Here is a 24599-nt window from a genome sequence, read left to right on the forward strand (position 1 = left end):
GTAGATGAAGGCTGTTTTCTTTCTGTCCCCCACCCCCTCTCTCTGGCTTTCTTACTCTCAAATGCTTCAAGATAAAAATGATCATTGTATTCAAATAGGTTGTTTTTTAAGATTTTTTTTTTGTCTTGGGCAAAAAAAGAAAACTAGTATTTAATTCCTTATTTATTTATTTATTTATTTATTTTATGAAAGCTTAAAAGTGATAAGTTTTATCAGGTCTTACAAACCTGTGTGTGAAAATAAGCTCACTACCTTTATTTTATCTTTCCCAGTATAAATGTCATGAAACAACTCATTAGTTCATCTAACTTATTTGTGATGCAAGTGGAGATGGATGTATATACAGCTCTAAAAAAGGTATTGATGTAATGTATATAAGATGTTGCCTCAGCATTGCTTATAATGATGAGAAATTGCATACAGCTAGTGTCTAGTGATAAAAGGATAGATACAAACTAAGAGAAAGGAAATACAAATGCACCATAAGCCACAGTGGGCTTACATCTCAGTAAACACATAAGTTGGAATTGTTTAAGTCAGAAATGCACATACCACACATCAGAGTGTAGACTAGCTCCCTTAAATGTTCCCAGAACACTTACACTAGCATACATTGAACAGAATCATCTAATGTAAAGCCCGTTTCCTAATAGAGTATTGAAATTTCCCATAATGTGTTGCTTACTGTACTGAAAGTGAAAAACAGGAAGGTTATATGGTTTAGGTAAAGGATTCCTGGGTGATTTTTACCATTGTTCATTATAGTTTTGTATTTTCAGAATAATTTTTTTCCCCGGAATTTTTTCCAGTAGTGTAATGTTATTTACATATTCAGAAATTTATGTAAAAATGACTGTCTCACAGTTTTAATGTCTCATCAGAGTTTAACTTGATGCAAGTTAAAAATTATTTCATGATGAAATTTTCACACACCCATCTTCTAGAAAATGCTGAAAATTCTTTTAAAGGGCTTTTTGTACTGTTGGGCATATGTTTTGCTTCTTTTTTAAATATTTCAACATAGTTTATTACTACGCTCTTCCAAAGCAAACACTCAACACAGCACATCCTAATACAGTTTTATCTTCTCAACTCTCTGAATAGATAAGGCAGCTGTTATTTTTGCACTATAGATAGTGAAGAGATCCACAATTCCTAAAGCCACTAAATCCTTAGATAGGGTCTCAACATTATGAGTCCTGATCCATTGCTCTCTTTCCTACTATCTAAATTTGCTTTTAACCTTTTATCTCCAACAAGAAATATGGTCTTGCCCGGCAGTGAAATCCATTCCAAGATACACCATTGGGATTGCTGGTTTAAATGGGAGAGATGACATTTAATGTTTGGGTTATTCAACCTTGAAAGGAATGAGTGGTAGTACATCTCTGAGCCACTATATTATTCACTCATTCCCATTGTTATGACTGCTTTGATGCGAGTAATGGTAAATGCTAATACTTACAAGGTGTCTACCATGTGCCACGCACCATTTTAAATATATTAGGTAGTAATTCTTTACATTTTGTCATGCTCGTTTCATAAATAAATTAGTCCCAGAGGAAGTAGATTTACTTGCCCAACTATTAAGTGGTAGATCCGGGTTTCTTTTCTTCATATTTGTTTATTTGAAAGGAACAGTGATAAAGAAGGACAATCAGAGAGAGGTCTTCTGTTTTTGGTTCATTCCTCAGATGACTGCAACAGCTCTAGATGGGCCAGGCTGAAGCCACACGGGAGGCAGGGGCCCAAATACTTGTGCCTCTTCCACAGTTTTCCTAGGCACATCAATAGGGATCAGAAGTGGAGCACCTGAGGGTTACGCCAGCATACTTAATGCCAGAATGGGCCTAGCATGATAGCGGCTAATGTCCTGTCCTTGAACGTGCCAGGATCCCATGTGGGTGCTGGTTCTAATCCTGGCGGCTCCACTTCCCATCCAGCTCCCTGCCTGTGGCCTTGGAAAGCAGTTGAGGACAGCCCAAAGCTTTGGGACCCTGCACCTGCGTGGGAGACCCAGAAGAGGCTCCTGGCTTCGGATTGGCTCAGCTCCAGCCGTTGGAGCTACTTGAGGAATGAACCATTGGACGGAAGATCTTTCTCTCTGTCTCTCCTTCTCTCTATATATCTGCCTTTCCAATGGAAAAAAAAAAAAGAATGTCACAATGCAGTGGCTCTTTAACTTGTGGTGCCACAATGCTGTCCCCTCTCCCACCCTGATCCAGAATTTAAACCCCTGTTTTAACTCTGCTATATATAGTGTCAATAGCAATAAGACAAATTCCATTGTCCATTAGTATCATTTTCATCATCTCACAGAGTAATGGAACTTTAATTAGTAAGTAGAATAAAATAATATAAAATTACTCAATAATAGATACTTGCTTTTCCTTTTACACAGTTATTTAAGATAGACTTGTGACCTAAGCACTTTTCATGAATCAGCTTGCTTCTTCCCAGACATGGGTGACCTGGTTTCTGTCAACAGACTGATAGTGCTGTGATGAATTTAAAGCTTCAGTTGGAAGCAGATTGAAAATGTAATCCTAAAATGATCAAGTTTTACGATTTTGGTTTTTTGTGTGTTTTTATCTTAGTGGATGTTTCTTCAACTTGTGCCTTCATGGAATGGAACACTAAAACAACTTTTAACTGAAACAGATGTCTGGTTTTCTAAGCGAAAAAAAGGTACCCTGAAATTTTATTGAGGACTTGCCTTTAGTTTTTAATGTAGTCCCCTTGCTCATTATATTTTCGTGTATTTATCTTAAGTTTCCTTTATCTTTTTCAGATATATATATATATGGGTCAAGACACTAAGAAATAGTAGAAAATTTTACACAGTCATAATTAGGCATTACAATTGAATTTGGCTGATTAATTATTGTTGCCTTGTTAGCCTGAAAGACATTTGAAATATTTTTTTGGATTCCATGAATTCTGAAGGAAAGAAAATGAGCCAGTGTGTTCCTCAGCCCTGAATAAAAGGTTTCATGGGTAATTTTCAGATTTTCATAAAACATTCTAGAATTCGATTTTAAATTTGCTTGTGTGACAGAAACCTGCAGGAACAAAATGGTATCCCCAGTACACTCCATGAACTCAGCACATTTAATTCAGCCTACGAACCAGAGCTAGTATTGTCATTGTTAAAATGGCAAGATATGAATGTCTAGAGTCACAGCAAAGCTAACTATTAATTTTTAAACTCACTTTACTTGTTTGCTTTGGCAACTATATGAGTTAAAAATTTGAAAATTCTTTTTATTAATTTGCCTAGTTTTTCACAATTTGCAAGAAAACGTTACTTTATTGAGGATCCCTTTTCCAGTTTATCAAAACTCTTTCCTCTGTGTGAAGCGTGGTGTGAGCCTTAACGGGCTACTGTAATGCACCGCTGACCTTCTTCCTTTTCCTTAGTGACTAGACTACGTGTACTCCTCCGAGTGTGCCTTGGACCTGTGCTCATGCATGAGCTTGATGCTAGTAGCCGGACATTGCCTTCCCACTCATGAGAGCACATCGGAGTACAGTCGAGAATATTCTTTAGGAGTAACCTGAAATCCTTCTTAAAAGGTGGAAATTATCCAGACACTTCATAAACTTGAATTATTTGATATCCATATTTTGCAAATCTGTAGCTACAATGTTTTTCTGATTTTGTATTTTAAAATAGAATTAATATATTAACTGGTGTTTCCACCTGTAGCTGAAGCAGGAGTTTGAGGCATCCCGAGATGTTCCACGTGCTGTGTGCCTTGGGAGGACTCTTGAGCAAGACACCTGAGGTCTTGAGTTGCTCAGTCCTTGGGCAAGGGGATTCTGGAGAGAAAGCCCATATTGGATCTTACCCCAGGCTTTCTTCTCCACCTCGCTGCACCGTAAGCACTCCACACCAGAAAGCTTACGTAGAGCTGAATTCCCAGCCCAAGAAACTCATTAGGACCAAAATTAGTTTCCTGGGGCTTTTTTCTAAATCTGAGTTTTTGTCCATACAACTTGAGGTTTATAAAGTCAAAACACTTCTAAGTGGTCTTCTGTGTATTCTAATGGAGTGTTGTGTTATATTTCTCCCCACCCTAAAAACATTTAGGAATTAAATGAAGTAATAGGTTTGAAAATAATCGCTATTTCCACTTTTCTTTTAATAGATTTTGAAGGTATGACCTTCCTTGAAACTGAACAAGGAAAACCATTTGTGTCAGTATTCAGACATTTAAGGTTACAGTATATTATTAGTGATCTGGCATCTGCAAAAATTATTGAACAAGATTCTCTGGTACCTTCAGGTAAGAGAATATGAATTTATTATTTTGAAGTAATACTTTTCTGATTATAACAGTAGCATGCATCATAGTCAGTAATGTTGGGAGCGAGCATGAAGTACAGTGGTTAAGATTTCCTTGGGAAGTCCGCATACTGTATCAGAGTGCCTGGGTTCGAGTCCTGGCTCCACTCCCGATTCTAGCTTCCTGCGTACTTACACCCAGGGGAAGCAGCAGGTGAGGCTCAAGTGCTTGGATTCCTGCCACCCATGTAAGAAACACACCGAGATCCTGATTGGTACAGGCATTTGGGTATTGAACCAAGAAAGGGCAGCACTCTCCCTGACTCCCCATCTCCCAGGCTCTCAGCTTAAATGATTTAAAAAAAATGTTTTTAAAATATAATGAAGGAGTGGGTGTTGTGCAGGAGAAGGCTAAGCCCCTGCTTAGGATGTCCACATCTCACATCAAAGTGCTGTTTCAAGTCCCACCTGTTCTGCTTCCAATCCGGCGTCCTGCCGATGAAGTCTGGGAAACCCCTGCCACCCACGTGGAAGACTTGGATGAAGTGAGGGGCTCCTGGCTTGGAACTGACCCTGGCCGTAACGAGCATTTGGGAAATGAACCAGTGTGTGGAGGATGGCTCTCTTGCTGTGTTTCTTTCATTTCTCTGTTGCTGTGCCTTTCAAATAGATGAGAATAAGCAAATAAATGTTAACCACATGTGAACTACCTTATGTTTTTAAAAAAAGATAATAAAAATGAAAATTATCCTAATCCCGAAAATGTATATGTGTTTTTATACCAAAGACCTAAAAAGGTAATTTTCTGTGCTCATATTATATAGTGTGTGTATTTTTTCCATATCCTATTTAAATATTCTCCAGAATATTTAAACAGTGATGTTCTTTTTTTTTTTTTTTTTTTAAAGATTTATTCATTTTATTACAGCCAGATATACACAGAGGAGGAGAGACAGAGAGGAAGATCCTCCGTCCGATGATTCACTCCCCAAGTGAGCCGCAACGGGCCGGTGCGCGCCGATCCGATGCCGGGAACCAAGAACCTCTTCCAGGTCTCCCACGCGGGTGCAGGGTCCCAATGCATTGGGCCGTCCTCGACTGCTTTCCCAGGCCACAAGCAGGGAGCTGGATGGGAAGTGGAGCTGCCGGGATTAGAACCGGCGCCCATATGGGATCCCGGGGCTTTCAAGGCGAGGACTTTAGCCGCTAGGCCACGCCGCCGAGCCCAACAGTGATGTTCTTTAATTTGAATTTTTTTTCAAGATTTATTTATTTGACAGGCTGAGTGACTGAGCTTCCTTTAGCTAGTTCACTCCTCACTTGTCCACAACAGCCCAGGGGTGACTCAGGCCAGAGCTGGGAGCCAGGAACGCCATCCAGGGCTTCGTGTGAGCAGCAGGGTCTCAGTTTGGACCAGTGTCTGCTGCCTGCCCAGAAGCAGAGGAGTTTCATGTCCCCTGGGATGCAGTTGTCCCCTGGCAAATGGCTTAACCCACTGGTACAACATTGCTGCCCCATGTTTTTAGTTGTAAAAATTATGCAAAAGTTGTTGAGATTTAAAGTTTAAAACAGGCCCTTGGCCCACTATTGTGGCACAATGGTTAAGCCTCCACTTGCGATGCCAGACCAAGTCCTGGCTGCTCCACTGATTCAGCTCCCTGCTGATGTGCCTGCAAAAAGCAGCAGAGAATGGTTCACATGCTTGGACCCTTGTCAACTAGGTGGGAGACCTGGATGAAGTTCTTGGCTTCTGGCTCCGCCCTGACTACTGTAGCCAGCTAGCGAGTGAACCAGCAGATAAAGGATCTCTTTTTGTCAAATGAATCTTTAAAAACTAAGTTTTAAACATTTCACAGAACATATCTCATGTATATATGAGAATATATTAACTTTCCAAGTTCATAAATGAATCATGAAAATCCATATCAATGAGTTTGGAAATCGAGGCATAACTTATTAGTGCGTTGAAAAACCGCTTTATCCATAGGGACTAGCGTTTTAAATTATTACTACAGTATGTAGAACAGAATTTTTAGAAGTTCAGCTGCATTCCAAATAAGTTACAAATGTATATATGCATATTGACTTATGTAAAATTTACTACAGGTTTTCCTGTGAAGACAAATTATCTGTGGTTTAGACATTTAGTAGTTATTCCTATAATGCCAACAATGTAATTTAGAGGTTTTTGAAAGAAACATTCGAAAGTGCATTTAGGAGGAATCAATATGATGGAATAGGGTAAGGACACGTATAAGGACACATATAAATGGACGGAGAAACATTTAATCAGGATGAAGCAGAGAGGACACATTCCAGGAAATAGGAGAGGACAGAACAACAGCAGAGGGGTACCTAGAGACTGACAGACACAGGAAAGCAGCAAAAACAATGGTGTGGTGTTGCAGTGACTGATACTCCAGCAGCATTCAGCAATCAGCGATCTGAACTCCACAAGCAGCCAGAACTCAACCAGCAACCAGGTGGGAAGAGACTTTCACTGGGAGCTTGGGAGGTGAACCCAAAGAACTGTCCGTCCTGCTGGTCCATTTGATTTTACCAGGAGCAGATACAGAGCAGCAGATCACAGATGGGCAGTGCAAGAACAGGGTGGAGTTCATAGCCCGGTCAGCCCCCTATTGCTGAATTGGGTTCCATTTTGTGTAATGAGGCAAAGGCAAGGGAAAGGACTGAGCCTAGGTTGAGCTGGGAGTGAACTTTTTTCTGAGTTAGAGAACTGCATCAATGTGGCATTCTCAGGTTCCACCCAGGACAGGTCTGAGTAGCCCTGACCTGATGGCCAGCAGATCAAGAACTCTAGTAGTGGTGCGTCAGGCACCATTTTGTACACTGTGGCAATAGCTTTAGGACTTCAGGGGACAACAGTGAACTGTGCATGTGCTGAACTTGTGAGAACTCAGAGTTCAGTGGATTGCACTGGTCCTGCAGGAAAACAATGCCGACTGTGGCATCATACAGGTCAAAATAGGTCCGTGTGACACCCAGACCTAACGTCCAACAGGTTCTGACAAGATCAGTGCCTCCAACAACCTAGCTATATAGGACTATATATAGGTGTCTGCCTAATCCTGGGACCTGCTCCAACCGGAAGTGGGAGAAAGGATGCAGAGACAACGGTACAGCCTCAGCACAAGATCACAGGAGGTGGAGAGTGGTGAGCCAGGAGTTGGGACTACGGAGACCATGGTGGAAATCTAACATAAGAACCCAGACCTGGACTCGCTGGAGGGAGTGGCACAATTGGCTGCAAGCAAAGAGTTGTGTACCAACTGCAATAAGTAAAATTGAACTGTAGACCTGTGGGTGACAGAGCTTAGAATTCAGAAAACTCATTTTAAAGCTTCTAATCAGAAATGAGAAGCACATAAAAGAGTTCAAAGAATTTAAGGAAGCAATAAAGCAAATCAAGGCTGGTATATCAGAAATTAAGAACACAGTAGAGCAAATTAAAAGTACAGTGGAGAGTCTGCAAAATAGAATGAAGCAAGCAGAAGAAAGAATCTCAGCATTGGAAGATATTTCCTGTCATCAGGGGGAAGCAAACAAAAAGCTGGAAGCAGAGCTGGATCAGGCCAAAAAGAGTATTCAAGAATTGAAAGACACTATTAAGAGGCCTAACATAAGAGTTATGGGAGTCCCAGAAGGTGCAGAAAGAGAAACTGGTTTTACAAATATATTTAATCAAATAATAAAGGAAAATTTCCCTACTCTAGAGAAAGAGTTGGGAAACAACATCCAGGAGGGGCACAGAACTCCCAACAGGCTTGATCAAAGAGATCTTTACCAAGACACATGATCATCAAGCTCTCTTCAGTCGAACATAAGGAAAAGATCCTTAAATGAGCACGTGAAAAAAATCAACTGACATACAAAGGAATGCCAATTAAGCTCACAAGAGATCTCTCACAGGAAACTCTACAGGCAAGAAGAGAATGGAGTGACATATTCCAGATTCTAAAAGAAAAAAATTATCGGCCTAGGATAACATATCCAGCAAAGCTTTCTTTTGTCTTTGAAAATGAAGTAAAGTCTATGGCCATACCACCCTGAACGCACCCGATCTTGTCTGAAAATGAAATAAAATTCTTCCAAGGTAAAGTAAAGGTAAAAGAATTTGCCTCTTTCGGGGCCCAGGAGCATGGCCTAGCGGCTGAAGTCCTCACCTTGAACGCACCGGGATCCCTTATGGGCGCCGGTTCTAATCCTGGCAGCTCCAGTTCCCATCTAGCTCCCTGCTTGCGGCTCGGGAAAGCAGTTGAGGACGGTCCAAAGTCTTGGGACTCTGCACCCATGTGGGAGACCTGGAGGAAGTTCCTGGTTCCTGGCATCGGATCGACGTAGCACTGGCCATTGCTGTCACTTGGGGAGTGAATCATCAGATGGAAGATCTTCCTCTCTGTCTCTCCTCCTCTCTGTATATCCGCCTTTGCAATAAAAATTAAATCTTAAAAAAAAATTTATTATTTATTTTTATTACAAAGTCAGATATACAGAGAGGAGAGGCAGAGAGGAAGATCTTCCATCTGATGATTCACTCCCCAAGTGAGCGCAACGGCTGGTGCTGTGCCAGTCCGAAGCCGGGAACCTGGAACCTCTTCCAGGTCTATTTAATTTTTATTGCAAAGGCGGATATACAGAGAGGAGGAGATACAGAGAGGAAGATCTTCCATCTGATGATTCACTCCCCAAGTGACAGCAATGGCCGGTGCTACGTCGATCCGATGCCAGGAACCAGGAACTTCCTCCTGGTCTCCCACATGGGTGCAGAGTCCCAAGGCTTTGGACCGTCCTCAACTGCTTTCCCGAGCCGCAAGCAGGGAGCTAGATGGGAAGTGGAGCTTCCGGGATTAGAACTGGCCCCCATATGGGATCCTGGCATGTTCAGGCAGAGGACTTTAGCCGCTAAGCCACGCTGCCGGGCCCAAAAATAAATAATAAATCTTTAAAAAAAAAAAAAGAATTTGCCTCTTTCAAACCTGCCCTACAAATGATACTTCAAGATGTTCTTTTGACAGAGAAGAGGAATAGCACCCACCAAAACCAAAGGCAAATGGGAAGAACATCCCAGTAAAATGACAACAGAAGACTAAACCAGTGAACAACCCATTCCTAAAATGACAGGACCAACATACCACCCATACATATTAACCCTGAATGTAAATGGCTTAAACGCGATCAAACGGCATAGATTAGTAGACTGGATTAAAATAGCAAAGACAGATCTTTCATTTACTAGTTTACCCCTCAGATGTCCTGATCAGGCAGGTCTGAGCCAAGCCAAAACCAGAAGCCTGAAACACTCCCAGGTGTCACGAGTGACCAGGACCCAAGCACCTGCAGCCATCCTTTGGCTGCCTTCCAGAACACACGCTAGTCGGAAAGCAGAGCAAGGAATCAAACCTAAGCCCTCTGATATGGGTGCAGGTTTCCTAGATGGCATCTTATCCACACCCTAGTTCTGGTCCCAGAGTATACATGCCTCATCTGCTGATTTGGACAAGACTTATTTCCCCCAAAGTAAGTTCAATGCTACCTTTAGAAAATTCAATGAAGGAAAACCCCACTGTTCAGTTTTCCAGAAGAATGTTTGTAAAAATTATGTATATTGTGAAGAAAAAAATTAGTGCTTAGGTATGATTTTCACAAAAGAAAATTAACATGAGCTGTGAAAAGGAAACAATTAATACATGAGTATATTTTTAATTAAGGATTTAAACCCTAAGTTAAGTATATGTAGTCTAAGTAGATTCTAGTTTATGTAATCTAAGTAGATTCTATCCTAAGGCAAAGCTAGATTCCACTTTAAAGATCAGTAAACATACTGTCACAGCATGTTTGCAAAATATAAGCTGTCTGGCTTTTTTAGTTGCTGTTAAACTTTTGAATTTAGGAGTGGTAGCAATTTTACCAATTGCTTGGAATGTTTAAATTCTTTGTTTTTCCATTTTAATTATAAGTTAATAAACGTTTACATTTCAGAATGGCTGTCTTGTGTGTATAAACAGCAGTGGCTTGCTATGCTCCGAGCAGAACAAGACAGTGAAGTGGGGTAGGTATATATCACATCGTTGTTCATTTAAAAAGTAAGTTTTGATAGGTTTTTAAATGCATTCATTATAATGAATAATCAGGAATTGTTGAAAATGCAAGCTGTTGAAAGAGGGAAAAAACACACAGTCAATTTTTATTATATTTTTATGACATCTATTTTGCAAATATTTTTCTGGTCAGATAGTATAATGTAGAGTGAAGTCTAGAGGAGGACAGGGCAGTCCCTGGGTACTGGGTTACTGTCTAGTGAGGTACCTCCAGTGTTCCCGTCACCCAAACACTCCTGCTCATCGCCTCTTTCTAAAATAGAAATCAGTGCCACCTGTGATAGTTAAAAGATATTACTAAGGATGATTATTGAAGCTGAATAAAAATTTTAGCTCCTTAAATCTTTTTACTGTAATATATTTGTAATTTTTCAAAATAAAAAGTTTAAAAGTGACAGAACAAATGTCTGGCAGCCCTCTATTACCTATACAAACAAACAAACATTTTAAGCGTGGCCTGTGGGGGATCTTGAATTGTATGTGTCCTCAAATGCTTTTGGCTTCCTTGCCTCTCATGTTTGTCTGAGGCCCAGCTGTGTGGAATTCTTCATGCATCTCATAATCTCACCATTCACTTATCCCTGTTCACCTACGGTTCCTTCTCAGCAAATACTCTTCCTCCTGCTCACAATTCCCCACCTCTCTGCACTCCAGCAAGCTCCTATGGGAACATAAATTAACACTTGCTTGGGTGTGCTACCCAGTTGCACCACAGGCTACAAATTTGTGCCTTCTTCAGGCTTTTAACATCACAGCCACGTCCTCATTAGTATAGTCATTAATGCATCCAGTTCCCTGCTGGACAGAGCTCTGGACTGTTCTGTTGGTCTCACTCACACTGACCATTTGTTTCATTGTTTTATTATTTTCTTCAGTTTCTAGGCCCTTCCTATTATAAATAAATGATTATATTTTATCATCTGGGATTATTGGGAAGGTAGTGTCATTAATTGTTGTAAGTTGAAATAACAGTTTCTCTTAGTTGATTAAGACTTTTAAAATAAGGAATCAAGCAGGCTAATGAAATTCTGCAACTGTTTTCATTAAGTATTAATTTTAAGAGTTATACTACATAAAAATGGTTTGTGTGTGAAATTAGTAATACCAAATGATAGGAGTTATCAAGTAACATCTTAGAGAAATAATAGATTTTAATTACTTTTACATAATAGGTTTGTAAATATAGCACTGTCCTGGTACACAGGATTTCCCATTTTTTCTACCCCTTCTCTAGTTTGAGCCTTAAAGAAAGTTAACTAGAAGTCATGATAATAAAATGAAACCTTGAGGATTTAAAATCATTTTTATTTAGCAAAGGCAGTGAGATAGGTTTAGCCAATACAATGATATTTTTTTTTATCTAAACCTAAATGTATTTTTAGAATTAGTAGCAAAATTTTCTGTTCTTTTTAACTCAGTTCCTTCTCCATTGTAAGTTGCCTATTTGAGAGTCTTTGTCTTGTGTACGCGTTTAGGCCTCAAGAAATCAATAAAGAAGAACTAGAGGGAAACAGCATGAGATGTGGTAGAAAGCTTGCCAAAGATGGTGAAGTAAGTATGGGTTGCAGTTGTTAATACGTGAGTTGTTGTAAAAGTATTGTCAATGATAACGCACTTGAACAACAATCATGATGTCTGTGATGCCTCTGGAGAGTTTGTTTGCTATTCTGTATCTGTGACGTGATCTCCTGGGTAGGGAATTGGTCACCAAAACGCAGTGTCTATGGATTACTTGGCCTTGCATGAGAGTATTGAACTTAAATTTTTGGTTCATATTAGAGGGGTGAAGATAGATATTCAAGGAATCAAGAAATTAAGATTAAGAAGTTACATGGGAGCTGTTATCTGCGTCTTAAAAGTAACTATCTTTTTTTTTCTAAGATTTATTTTTATTTGAAAGACATATTTTACAGAGAGAGAAGGAGATATGGAAGATATTTTTATCCACTGATTCACTCCATGATGGCTGCAACGGCCTAAGCTGAGCTGATCCAAAGTCAGGAACCAGGATCCTCCTCTAGGTCTTCCACATGAATAGAGGGGTCCAAGGACTCGAGCCATACTCCACTGCTTTCCCAGGCAATAAGCAGGCAGCTGGATTGGAAGTGGAGCAATCAGGGCTACAACGGGCACACATGTGGGATGCTGGTACTGCAAGTGCAGGACTAGCCTGACACACCACTATGCTAACCCCAAAAGTGATTCTCTTTTACACACACCCTAAGACATTCAAACCTTTGATTGCTACCGACATTAAGAGCCACATTTTTTGTTAGTACTCAATACAAATGTATATAAGTGGAAGAAAAATATTTGAAATAATTTTGCAGCCATGTCCCAAAAGCTTACTTCCTATTTTGTTTTTTTTATGTTTATTATGACCCATTACGTTGATTTTACAACCCATTAATGGGACATGAATTAGATTTACAGTTACTCCACCCTAATATTTTCATTAAGAATTTTTTCAGTCTATTTTAAATAATTACTTTTATCCAAATTTTCCTTCATTTTATTTTGATTTTTAAAAATTATTAACTGTATGTTTATATTCATAATTGTAGTGAGTGTTCAGAGTATGAAAGAGAAAACCTCTTTGTTCCCCATTCCTTATTGCTACTTCCAGATCTTGGTCTGCCTTAGTCCCTCAATGCACATAGCTCCTTAGAAGCATCTGCTATAGCACCCAGCATGGGCATCATGCACTCATGAGCTCACTTCATTGTCACTCTGGTCAGCAGACTTGGTGACTCCAGAATCCCGTTCCGCCCATGACCTTGTGTTCCACTCTACCTCAGGCATCCACAAGAGGGCTGGGCCAGGTTGCAGGCAGCAGCTTCTTCAGGGTTTCTCTGTGGGCAAAGGAGACAAACACTCTGCTGCTTTCCCAGACATATTGGCAAGGAACTGAATCAGAAATGGAACAGCCTGGGACTGGCACTATGGCTCAATCCCTAAATCCTCATGTTGCCCACACCAGGATCCCATATGGGCACCAGTTCATGTGCTGGCTGCTCCACTTCCCTTCTATCTCCCTGTCTGTAGCCTGGGAAAATAGTGGAGGATAGCCCGAAGTCTTAGAACCCTGCACCCATGTGGGAGACCCAGAAGAAGTTCCTGGCTCCTATCTTCAGGTTGGCCTCAGCTCTGGCCATTAGGGCCACTTGGGGAGTGAACCAGCAGATGGAAGATCTTTGTGTCTCTCCTTCTCTGTAAATCTGCCTTTCTAAGAAAAATAAATAATTTTTTGAAGGTTTATTTATTTTTGTTACAAAGTCAGATATACAGAGAGGAGGAGAGACAGAGAAGAAGATCTTCCGTCTGATGATTCACTCCCCAAGTGAGTGCAACGGCCAGTGCTGCGCCGATCTGAAGCCAGGATCCAGGAACCTCTTCTGGGTCTCCCACGCAGGTGCAGGGTCCCAAAGCATTGGGCCGTCCTCGACTGCTTTCCCAGGCCACAAGCAGGGAGCTGGATAGGAAGTGGAGCTGCCGGGATTAGAACCGGCACCCATATGGGATCCCAGCACATTCAAGGTGAGGACTTTAGCCACTAGGCCACGCCGCTGGGCCCAAAAAATAAATAAATCTTAAAAAAAAAAAATGAGCAGGAATCAAACCATTGCCCAAATGGGATGCTGGCATTGCAGAGGGCAACTTAACTCACTATACCAAATGCTGATCCCATAAACTCCAGTCCTTGTTTAATCTCAACTTGCCATATCGCCATGTCTGCCTCCAGACAGTCGAATGTGTCTGAAGATGAAACATCATGTCCCACTGGGTTTTGCTTAAACGTTGTCACCATAAATTTCAAACATATCTTCAATGCTGCATGATTATCCTTCTGTATTTCCCTAGTGAGTATATCCTTACACTATTTGAGGTGACTCATCCCTTCTCAAAAGGACAGTGCCACCACCCTATTCTTATCTATTGATCTTGTTTCGTACTATAATAGGAAGAGAATCTACATGTCCTCTTACCAATATTTCATCAGTCGGCCTGTATCTAGCTGTGTGTTGTGTGGTTGCACATATTAGTGTAGATGCACTGTCTGTTTCTATCCTGGCCCATCCCCTCTCCTTTTACCAGATCCCCATTTATTCTTGCCTTTTGGAAGCTTTGCTCCTACATTTACCATCTCCCTCTCTCCTCCTGGATCATTTTCACTTAATTGAATTTAAGTGATCCCATGGTATTACCCGTCTTACACTGTACCTTGGCCCCCTGTCCCCTTCTGGCTACCACTCCCTTTCCTGACACCCTTTTAGGTAAAATGTTGCATGCATTTGTTAGTTGTATTTCCTCTATCTGGTGCCTTGTGGAAACCACTCCAATTCATTTGCACAACGCTACTGAAACTGCCCTACCCGTGGCACCAGGGATCCCCCATATTGCTAAACTAAGTAGTCAGTTTTGAGGCTTATCTGAAAGCTCTTGGCACCATGGATGCACAAATGTTTACTCCTTGTTGAAGGATAATTTCCACTTGATTTCAGGACAGCACACTGCTGGTTTCCCTCCTGCTCCATATGGTTTTTTTTTTTTTTTTTTTTTTTTACTTTTTTCAATTATTTTATTTGTAAAGCAGACAGAAGGAAGGATAGATAGAGATGTATTCACTTCCTGCAAGAACCACGATTAGGCAAAGCCAAATCCAGAGGGGATGCATCCCAAGTCTCCCATGTGGATGGCAGAGACCAAATACTTGAGCCATAACTTGTTGCCTCCCAGAGGGCACATCTGGCAGGAAGCTAGAATGAGGAGCAAATGGGAGACTTACTTGAACCCCAGGACAGCCATTAAGCATAAGCACCAAAATGGCATTCTTAACTGCGGTGCCACACGCCTGCAAGGCAGTTCCCTCTTTGTCCAGTCCTTTTCCTCTCAGGCAACAACTGCTGCTGTACTGTTGTGACTAGATGCTTAGCTCTTGGACATCTTAGCTATGCTCTTAGGTGACCCCATCAGTCTCGTGACTCCACAGCTCATCTGCATACTGACGACTCCTAACTCCAAATGTGTGTAGCCAGCTACTCTGTTGGCAGCTTTCTTGGATACCCAATAGCATCTCAAATCTAACAATCCCAAGAACTCTAGAATTTCATTCCTGTACCTCCTTTTTGCCAATTATTCGCCAATACATAGATGGCCTCTCTTTGGATCCATTGCATATACTCCAAATAGGATTTGTTTTGGGTTCTTTTTTATTTTATGTCATTATTGGTGTACATAACAGCTTACTCAAGACTCTGCTCCCAGAACGTATTCTTAGCATGTGACCACCTAACACCTAACACCTGTGTCACTGCCTTCTCTAAAGTATTCCATTCACTGCCTACCACACTTAGAAGAAATGCACCCAAACTCTTCCTCGCTGTGGGCTGCCAGGCCCCACCTTTTACTCCTAGCTACTGCCACAAGCCCTTCTCTGGCTTATGTACCGCCAGTCGCGCCACAGCCGTATAGCCCATTCTTCTCACTGTTCCTCAGAGAAGCCAAGTGTGGTTACACCTCTGCTGTGCTCTGTCGGGCTGTTTCCTGAGACAGCTCCTTCAGTTGATTCAAGTTTTCACTCACCTAGCACCTTTCATTTCTGAGCATCTTTCTAAACCAACTGCTCTCCTCCTCCACCCGACAGTGTCTCCTGACATTTCTGTCCCCTTTCATGGGTATTAATCATCTCTTCTCTTATCACATTAAAATACACACATATTGGATTATAAATTCTGCCATAGCAGAAACTTGATTTATCACTCTCCCCACTTCTTAGAACATTGCCTATATAGAGATAAATGCTTATTACCACTTAAAACATGAGTTCATGATGTAATTCAGGGATTCAGACACATACTTGAAGCAACCTAATTTCCCTAAATCGTATCACCATCTTACATAATACTCTGATTAACTGCTAGCTAAGGAATCAAACATGTGATTCTCGTGATACTTAAAATAATCTAGTTGTGTGTCTGTTAAGATACTTTATTAACGTATTTTTAAAGCAGGATGGGTTTTAGTGGTGGTTCTTATTACTCCTGTCTAGATTCCTTGTATCCTAAGCTAACCTTCTTAGAATTGTGACAAGCTTATTATTTATGAAAGGATTGCAGTATGTAGGGCAGATATAGAAAAAGATCATCAAGAGGCAATATTAGCAGAGTAGACAGCGATCTTAAGGGCTGCTTTCCTGGCGTGGATACATGGTTCTGTGTGGTACACCTTAAGGGAAAGTCCCCAGCAAAAAAGCAGAGAACTCATGAGAGAAATATGTGCAATGAATTTGGAGAAAGAAGACACTCTGAACTTTCAATTTTTGATTTGCTGTTATACTAAACTGGAATGAGTCTCTCTCATTTCTCTCTCTTTTATTTCTAGTACTGCTGGCGGTGGACAGGTTTTAACTTCGGCTTTGACTTACTTGTGACTTACACCAATCGATACATCATTTTCAAACGCAACACGCTGAACCAGCCATGCAGTGGATCTGTCAGTTTACAGCCCCGAAGGAGCATTGCATTTAGGTAGGATGAAATCTCTCCACCGCACTTCTCACTCCACAGGAAATATAAGAAATAAAACTGCTCATTTATACTACCAACAGTAAAGCCTTGGTAGCAAGTGGTGTATGTGAAAGTGTTAGGAACTGATAAGGCTGCATTCCTATCAGATGTATTAACAAAAATCATAAGATCTGGTATCTCAGAATGAATAGACTAGAATATAAATGATATTGGATTGATAACTGGGCTTGATGTTGTCAACTTATTATAAAAAGTCCAAATTAGAATATGGCAAGGTGTTTTTGTAGGAAAATATGTCTGATATCATGCTTAACTTTCTATAGGCTTTGACATGTCCAACTTTGCCAAACAGCTGAACAGCCAATTTTTTTTTTCTGGAGAGGATACTAGATGCTTGCAGATTCAACAATAGCTGAATAAATAGATTATGTACAAATCACATAGTTTTGTTATACCACATACAAAAACTATCTCAAAGTGTATAAAAGATCCAAGCCTAAGAGCTGACGCTGTGGGGCACTCACTGCAAGACAGAAGAGCTGCATCCCATCTGTCAGTGATTGCTTTGCTAGGCTCCGGAGGCACAGGCCACCAAAGGAAACACAGAGCAGTGGGAGCTTATCGGGGCTGAAAACACCAGTCACCAAAGGACGCTGTCAGGCAGTCCACAGGCAAGACATGGAATGGGAGGACATACAAACCGTGCATGGAGTTGACATCCACAATGTACACAGAGCTCCCACAACTCCGTAATTTAAATAAATGATTGAAAATGGACATAGGGCTTACACAAAAATTGTCCCATATGTAAATAGCTAAAAAGCACACGAAAAACCACTTAACATCACTGAGTGGTAGGGAAATGCAAACAAAATCTACAATGAAATACAATTTAATATTTACTGGAATGGCAGTTATTAAAAACAATGGAAAAAACCGTGAAGATGTGGAATAATTGTTCACTACTAGTAGCCATGCAAAATGGAATAGTCATTGTAGAAAATGGTAAGGGTTATTTATTGTGGGGAAAAAATGAACCATATTATTATTTATGAATCAGTGGTTCTTCTGAGTGTTTACTCAAAAGAACTGAAAGCAGGGACTTGTGTTTACAGTTTCATTATTCTCAGTAGCCAGAAGATAGAAGCAACTTGTGCCAATTGGCAGATGGATGGATTAGAAAAATACATAAAACCAAGACATCATTCAGTCTTTAAAAAGGAAGATAATTTTGAAGACATTATGCTGAGTGAAATAAGATAGTCACACAGTTTCAGTCATGTGATGTAACTCAAGCAAACAAATTTATGACAACAGAAATTGGGCTGGTGGTTGCTAGGGCTGGGGAAAGGGGAGTTGGTGTTTAACGCTTAGAATTTCATTTGAAGAAGATGAAGATGCTCTGGAGAAAGGGTGGTGGTGATTGTTGCAGAACAGTGTGAATGTATTTAGTGCTATAGAACTCTGAACTTAAAAATGATTGGAGGCACACAGTTGGTCTAATGGTTAAGATACCAGTGTCTCCTGTTAGGGTCCCTAGGTTCAGTTCTGAGCTGTGACTCCTGACTCCGGGTTCCTGCTAATGTGTACCCTGGGAAACAACAGTGATGGCTCAAGTAATTGGGTCCCTCCCACTCGTATGAAGATGTAGATTGGGTTTCTAGTTCCCAGCCTTGACCCAGCACAACCCCAGGAGTTGCAGGCATGTGGACTGTGAACCTGCAGGTGGAAGCTCTCCTGTCAATATCGCTTTCTCTTTCAGCCTCTCAATTTTTCTGAACAATTATAGTGGCAAATTTTATTTATGTACATTTTACCATAATAAAAAGGCATTTATAATTTTTTTTCTATTTATTGCATATATTTATTTGAAAAGTCAGGGAAGGAGAAGGAGAAAGAGATAAACATCTTCCAAATGGCCACAGTTTTACCCAGAGCTGGGCCAGGATCCAAGAGCTTCCTCCAAATCTCCCATGTAAGTGCAGGGACTCAAGGACTTAGGGCCATCCTCTGCTGCTTTCCCAGGCACATTTGTAGGGAGCTGGATCAGTAGTGGAGCAGCCAGACTCAAATCGGCTCCCATATGGGATGCTGGCACCACAGGCAGTGGCTTTAGTTGCTGTGTCACAGTGCCAGCCCCTTGTAAGTTATTTTTATATCTCAGTTAAGTATAATATCACAGGTCTGTAAATCTGAGTGGAATCAGTTTCAAAGTCTTATCAATTAATACTTAACAAAAGAATACGCAAGAGAGAAAATATTAAAGGAGAGCACGTCTTTAATTTCATGTGTGATTTAATTAGTGGTTTTTTTTTTTTAAATCCTAGATTACGTTTGGCTTCTTTTGACAGTAGTGGAAAATTAGTATGTAGTAGAACGACTGGCTATCAAATACTTACTCTTGAAAAGGATCAGGTATGTTTGCTTACTATTGTATCATTTTCCTTTTTGTCTTTTGAATACTCCTGAAAATTCTTAAGAGATGCTATTTGAATTGAAAGACTTTTGGAGATAAATCTAAGACCACTGACCCAGCCCACACATATGCCGATGGGTGCTGCAGCCCTGCCTGGCCTATCCCTAGCCCCAGCTTTTGTGTTCCCCAGCGGGTGCTGCACCCTAATAGGGAAGTTCCTCAAGATCCCCCCACCAGGCCTGCTCCCAACCCCAGATTCCTCTCATGCTAGCAAGGGCAGTAGCCCTGCCCGGCATGGTCTGCCCTCAGTCCCAGCTTTTGCATGTGCCAGCGTGTGCTGCAGGCTGGCCCCACCTGGTCTCCTCTCCGCCCCACTCCCAGAGTGTCAGGTAGATTCCTGTCAGGTGAGTTCTGTGGTTCAGGCTGGCTCGGGCTGCCACTTTCCCCAGTTTTCCACATAAACTAGTGGATGCTGCAGTCCCACAGAAGTGACTCCACAATTCCCCTACAGAATCTGCCCCAGATCTGGTTCCTTTTGGTGGGTGCTGTGGCCCAGCCTGAAGTGGCCTACCCCTGTCCAGCATTCTTGGGCAAGTACTACAGCCTAGCCCATCCAGGGGTGCTCTCAGCACAGGTCTCCCACATGGATGGGTACCTTGGTCTTACCCATACACATGCCCTCCAGTTTCCTTCCTCTAAACCACTCCATCTCAGCTCCCTCACCACCGGCAAGTGCAGTGGTCCAGTCTGTAGGAGATCCTAAAAGTCATTATTATTTTTTTAAGATCTGTTTTTTGTTGTTGTTTTTTTAATTGGAAAGGCAGATATACAGAGAGAAAGATCTTCCTTCCAATGGTTCACTCCCCATAGAATTACAATAGTCAGAGCTGAACAGATCCAAAGCCAGGAGCCTCCTCTGGGTCTTCCATGCAGGTGCAGGGTCCCAAGGCCTTGGACTGTCCTCAACTGCTTTTCCAGGCCACAAGCAGGCAAATGGATGGGAAGCGGGACTTCTGGGATTAGAATCGGCGCCCATATGGGATCCTGGAGGATGTAAGATGAAGATTTAGCCACAAGGCTATCACGCCAGGTCCTAGAAGTCATTGTTCCTCTGACATTTTCTGTTGCTTCTGCTGTGATATGTCCTCAGACTCCCTTCCCAGGCAATTTGCAGCAACACCCCCTGCCCCTTCTACCTGGGGGGGCTGGAGTGGCATGTTCCAGCCCAGCATTCCCTGCCTCCCCTACATATCTTTAAAAAAATAAAAATAAGGGCCCGGCACCATGGCCTGGTGGCTAAAGTCCTCACGTTGAACGCCCCGGGATCCCATATGGGTGCTGGTTCTAATCCCGGCAGCATCCAGCTCCCTGCTTGTGGCCTGGGAAAGCTGTCGAGAACGGCCCAATGCATTGGGACCCTGCACCCTGCGTGGGAGACCTGGAAGAAGTTCCTGGCTCCTGGCTTCGGATCGGCGCAGCACCGGCCCGTTGCGGTCACTGGGGAGTCAATCATGAAACGGAAGACCTTTCTCTCTCTCTGTCTCTCCTCCTGTCTGTATATCTGACTTTCCAATAAAAATCAATAAAATCTTTAAAATAGATAAATAAAAAAATAAAAATAAGTAGCTTTACTGACATACTGGTATAGTTAACACAAATTTAGCGTTAACCAAACCCAAACTGTCTACTAGCTACTGGCTGCTTTTCTCTCAGCAGTGTAACACTTGCTTAAGTACAAGATGAGGACCAGGTCTGTGCAAACTGACTGGGCTTGGCTGGGCCACAGCACCTGTTCATTCACATGAGGTTTAGGGCTGAGGCAGAACTGGCCAGGTAGCTTCATCTACCAGTATATGCATCGTTTGGTACAGCTAACAAACTGAACCTGACTTTGCACAGGCTGGCGCATATAAAAGTCAAGTCTGAGGTCACCCCAGGCAGTCTCTTAGGGGACTCCCTAACTGATGGCTGGACTCAGACCCCAGCCATAGGGGAAAAAGAAATCACAAGATGTGTGGTCTGACCTTGGAGTGCATGTATTGGGACTGGGCCTCCTCATTTACTGATGCATGTGCAGTGGACAGCATGCCCAGATGCACACAGAGGACATGATGGCCAGCTCATCTAGGGCAGCAGGGGATGTCCAGTACCTTGTCAGAGGACGGAAAGCAGAACAGGTTGTACAGTTCTCTTGGCCAAGCTTTGCAGCATATTACTGGTCTGTGGATGCACTAAGGTGGACTTTATCAACCAGTAGCCCTTGGAAATATTTTCTCAACCCTGGAGCAGTGAAACCAACAACATCTCAGAACTATCAAATCCACTCAGGTAACACCCTTGGAACACTCTTCCCCTCATCAGGATCTCAATAAGCTGTCATCAAATGGCCGTCCCCAATGCCCCATGCTGACGTAGTTTGACAGCAAGTAGTGCTCTCCCCTCCCTGCTTCGGACACAGGAGAAATTCAAACATGTGTCCCACCTGCCTTACTCTGTACCTAACCCTCCCCACCCTAATCAGAGACCCACATGGGTGTGCATCTCTCTTGATTATATAAACAATATTAAAAATAAGATTAAAAAAAAAAGTCAACAGTGCTTAACCATCCTTCCTCTCAATGCCAGTGTCATCACCTGCTTAACACTGGCAGTCCAAGTAGCGGCTTCACCTAATTATGTTCACTGGTGTTTCCTTCAGATACCACAAGCCCTCTTGGGCAAGGGGAGGGCAAATTGAGACTGTTTGGGTCCCATCTGTATTTCCTACTCTTTTTATACAAATTTCTCTTACTGCTGCCTTAACTCAGAAGCTGTGTCTAATTGAGCCTAATTCAGCCACACAACTATTAGGTGTTAGTCTTTCTTAATTATTGAAATACATGCCTTTGGTTAAAAAAAAAAAATTTAAACTCTGGGTTTAAACAGTAGCTAATAGTATAGTCTCCAAAATGTGTAAAACTGAGCAAAAATGATACATATGCTTGCAGAAAGAGTATCACGGGATGTTTCAGGCTAATTGTCTAAGGACTGCTGGCAAAGGGTATTGGTGCTGCTTGTACTTGGGGTTCTTAGGTACTTGGTGGAAACTCCTGGCTGTGTATCTGGAACATTCTCACAGGTATTGGTGTAAGTGAAGTTGAAATTGCTTTCTCATGATAATGCATGTTATGTTCCAGGAGACATAATAACATGTCTGTTATATGGACAGGGAGAAATTGGAAAGAATCTTGAGTATGGAGCCCACTTGCTGATGACAGTCATGACCCCCCTCCAACCCCCCAAACCCAATGATTTCGCTATCCCTAAGGGCCATCAGAAAATGAAGCCATGTGAGATTGTGGTTTTTTGGACACCACGTTTGTTCATAAATATGTAGATACTTGGTAAAAATCGTTGCAGTAATGAAAATAATAACAAATACTGTCCAGCTGGTTTTGCTATACCCTCTGTGCGGCGCCTTGCTTCTGTAAGGTGGCCCTTGTAATGTCCCCACTTCTGAGGAAGCTGCAGCTGACAAGGTCACACAGCTCGTGGGTGGGAGTTGTAAGTTCTGAGCCGTGACCCTAAACTAACTCCTACATTATCTCCTTCAATTCACTCAGTTTAGCAATTGGTTTATTTATATTCGTGTTGTAATATTCTTTTTTTTTTAAAGATTTATTTATTTTATTACAAAGTCAGATATACAGAAAGGAGGAGAGACAGAGAGGAAGATCTTCTGTCCGATGATTCACTCCCCAAGTGAGCAGCAATGGGCCGGTGCTGTGCCGGTCTAGAGCCAGGAACCTGGAACCTCTTCCTGGTCTCCCACGCGGGTGCAGGGTCCCAAAGCTTTGGGCCGTTCTCGACTGCTTTCCCAGGCCACAAGCAGGGAGCTGGATGGGAAGTGGAGCTGCCGGGATTAGAACCAGCGCCCATATGGGATCCCGGGGCGTTCAACGTGAGGACTTTAGCCGCTAGGCCACGCGGCCGGGCCCGTGTTGTAATATTCTTACCTACTTGTCATTTAACCTTCCAATCTGTCTTACAGGAACAGGTGGTGATGAACTTGGACAGCAGGCTTCTGATGTTCCCATTGTACATCTGCTGTAACTTCTTGTATATATCATCAGAGAAAAGAACTGAAAATAATCTTCACCCAGAAAATCCAGAAAACTGAGGATCTCATCGGAGGGAAACAATAGCACTTTGAAAACTTTTACAGGCCAGCTTAATTTAATGGCCCTACTGGTATCCACACCTAAGGTGACTAACAATGACAAAGGCCTTACGAACTGTACAGACAATATAGGAGATTATCCCTACCCTCATTACATCTCTATGCATAGATGAAAAAAGCATTTTAAAACCAAGAAAGTATCTGTCAAACCGTTTATGTTATAAAGATGTCAGGTCATAATTTAGCATCAACACAAAACTGCTGTAGGTGAATTTCCCATTTCTCTGCAACGAAGTAAAAATTTCGTTTTTCGCTTAAGCTTTGAACCTGCTTAATGTTGGTAAATCTCATTTACACATCTGTAAGTTTATTGTTATTTGGCTAAAAGAAAGCTGCAGGAATAATTTGAATGGCAAGTTAGAAATACACTTTGAAATGATGTGTTAGAGCGCTCCTTTCATTTCCACTGCGCATTATGATTTTTTCGTTTTAGTCTATTATCTTTCCAGGATGTTATTTTTATTAGTTAAGTACTTTTTTTCATGGTTTTGAACTTGAGGAACTTTTTTTTTTACTGTAAGCATTTCCATGCAATTTTTGAAAAAGCTTTCTTAGGATTTCAACCATCAATATCAGCTTCAGGCCTTTTGAATGAACTTGAATAAGGGAAAAATCAGTTTGGCTCATAGGATAGTCCTTTGCCTTACATGGTCTTTTCTTTGACATTCTGTATGCCTTTCTTCTTAGGTTATGACTTACTTATGTAGCAAATATCATATTTTTTAACATTTTCATCATCTGTGATACTTAGAATTATTTATGCTCAAGTTTTAGTTGGGAACCCCATTTCCTACTTAAGCTCAGGACTTTATAACTTCGAATTGAGTGCCTTTGAGTTCTACATGCTAACAGAAATTTCACAGTAAATGTAAATAAGGTCAGAGGATCTAATGTAGAGGCTGATAATAAAGCATTAATGTAAAAATAGAGTTTATTTTTGTCAAAAATGGCATATACACATGTCCTGATTTATATATGTTGGTTTCTTATGTTTATTACTGTTTGAAAATAGCCATGCTCATTTTCTTTC

At 41.5% G+C, this 24599-nt stretch overlaps 1 protein-coding gene across 1 annotated transcript in view; it reads left to right on the top strand.

The window, feature by feature from the left end:
- The window catches only part of GMCL1 (germ cell-less 1, spermatogenesis associated), a 39489-nt gene extending 15433 nt beyond the window's left edge, over positions 1–24056 (top strand). The window contains exons 7-14 of the mRNA XM_004580067.4: positions 273–357; positions 2598–2688; positions 4152–4289; positions 10289–10358; positions 11883–11958; positions 16789–16934; positions 19262–19349; positions 23381–24056. Coding sequence (XP_004580124.2) covers positions 273–357; positions 2598–2688; positions 4152–4289; positions 10289–10358; positions 11883–11958; positions 16789–16934; positions 19262–19349; positions 23381–23509 — 823 coding nt within the window. The 3' untranslated portion in view covers positions 23510–24056. The remainder of the gene's footprint in view (positions 1–272; positions 358–2597; positions 2689–4151; positions 4290–10288; positions 10359–11882; positions 11959–16788; positions 16935–19261; positions 19350–23380) is intronic.
- Positions 24057–24599: the final 543 nt, after the last annotated feature.

Source organism: Ochotona princeps, chromosome 8 (assembly GCF_030435755.1).
Source record: "Ochotona princeps isolate mOchPri1 chromosome 8, mOchPri1.hap1, whole genome shotgun sequence".
Lineage (NCBI taxonomy): Eukaryota > Metazoa > Chordata > Mammalia > Lagomorpha > Ochotonidae > Ochotona > Ochotona princeps.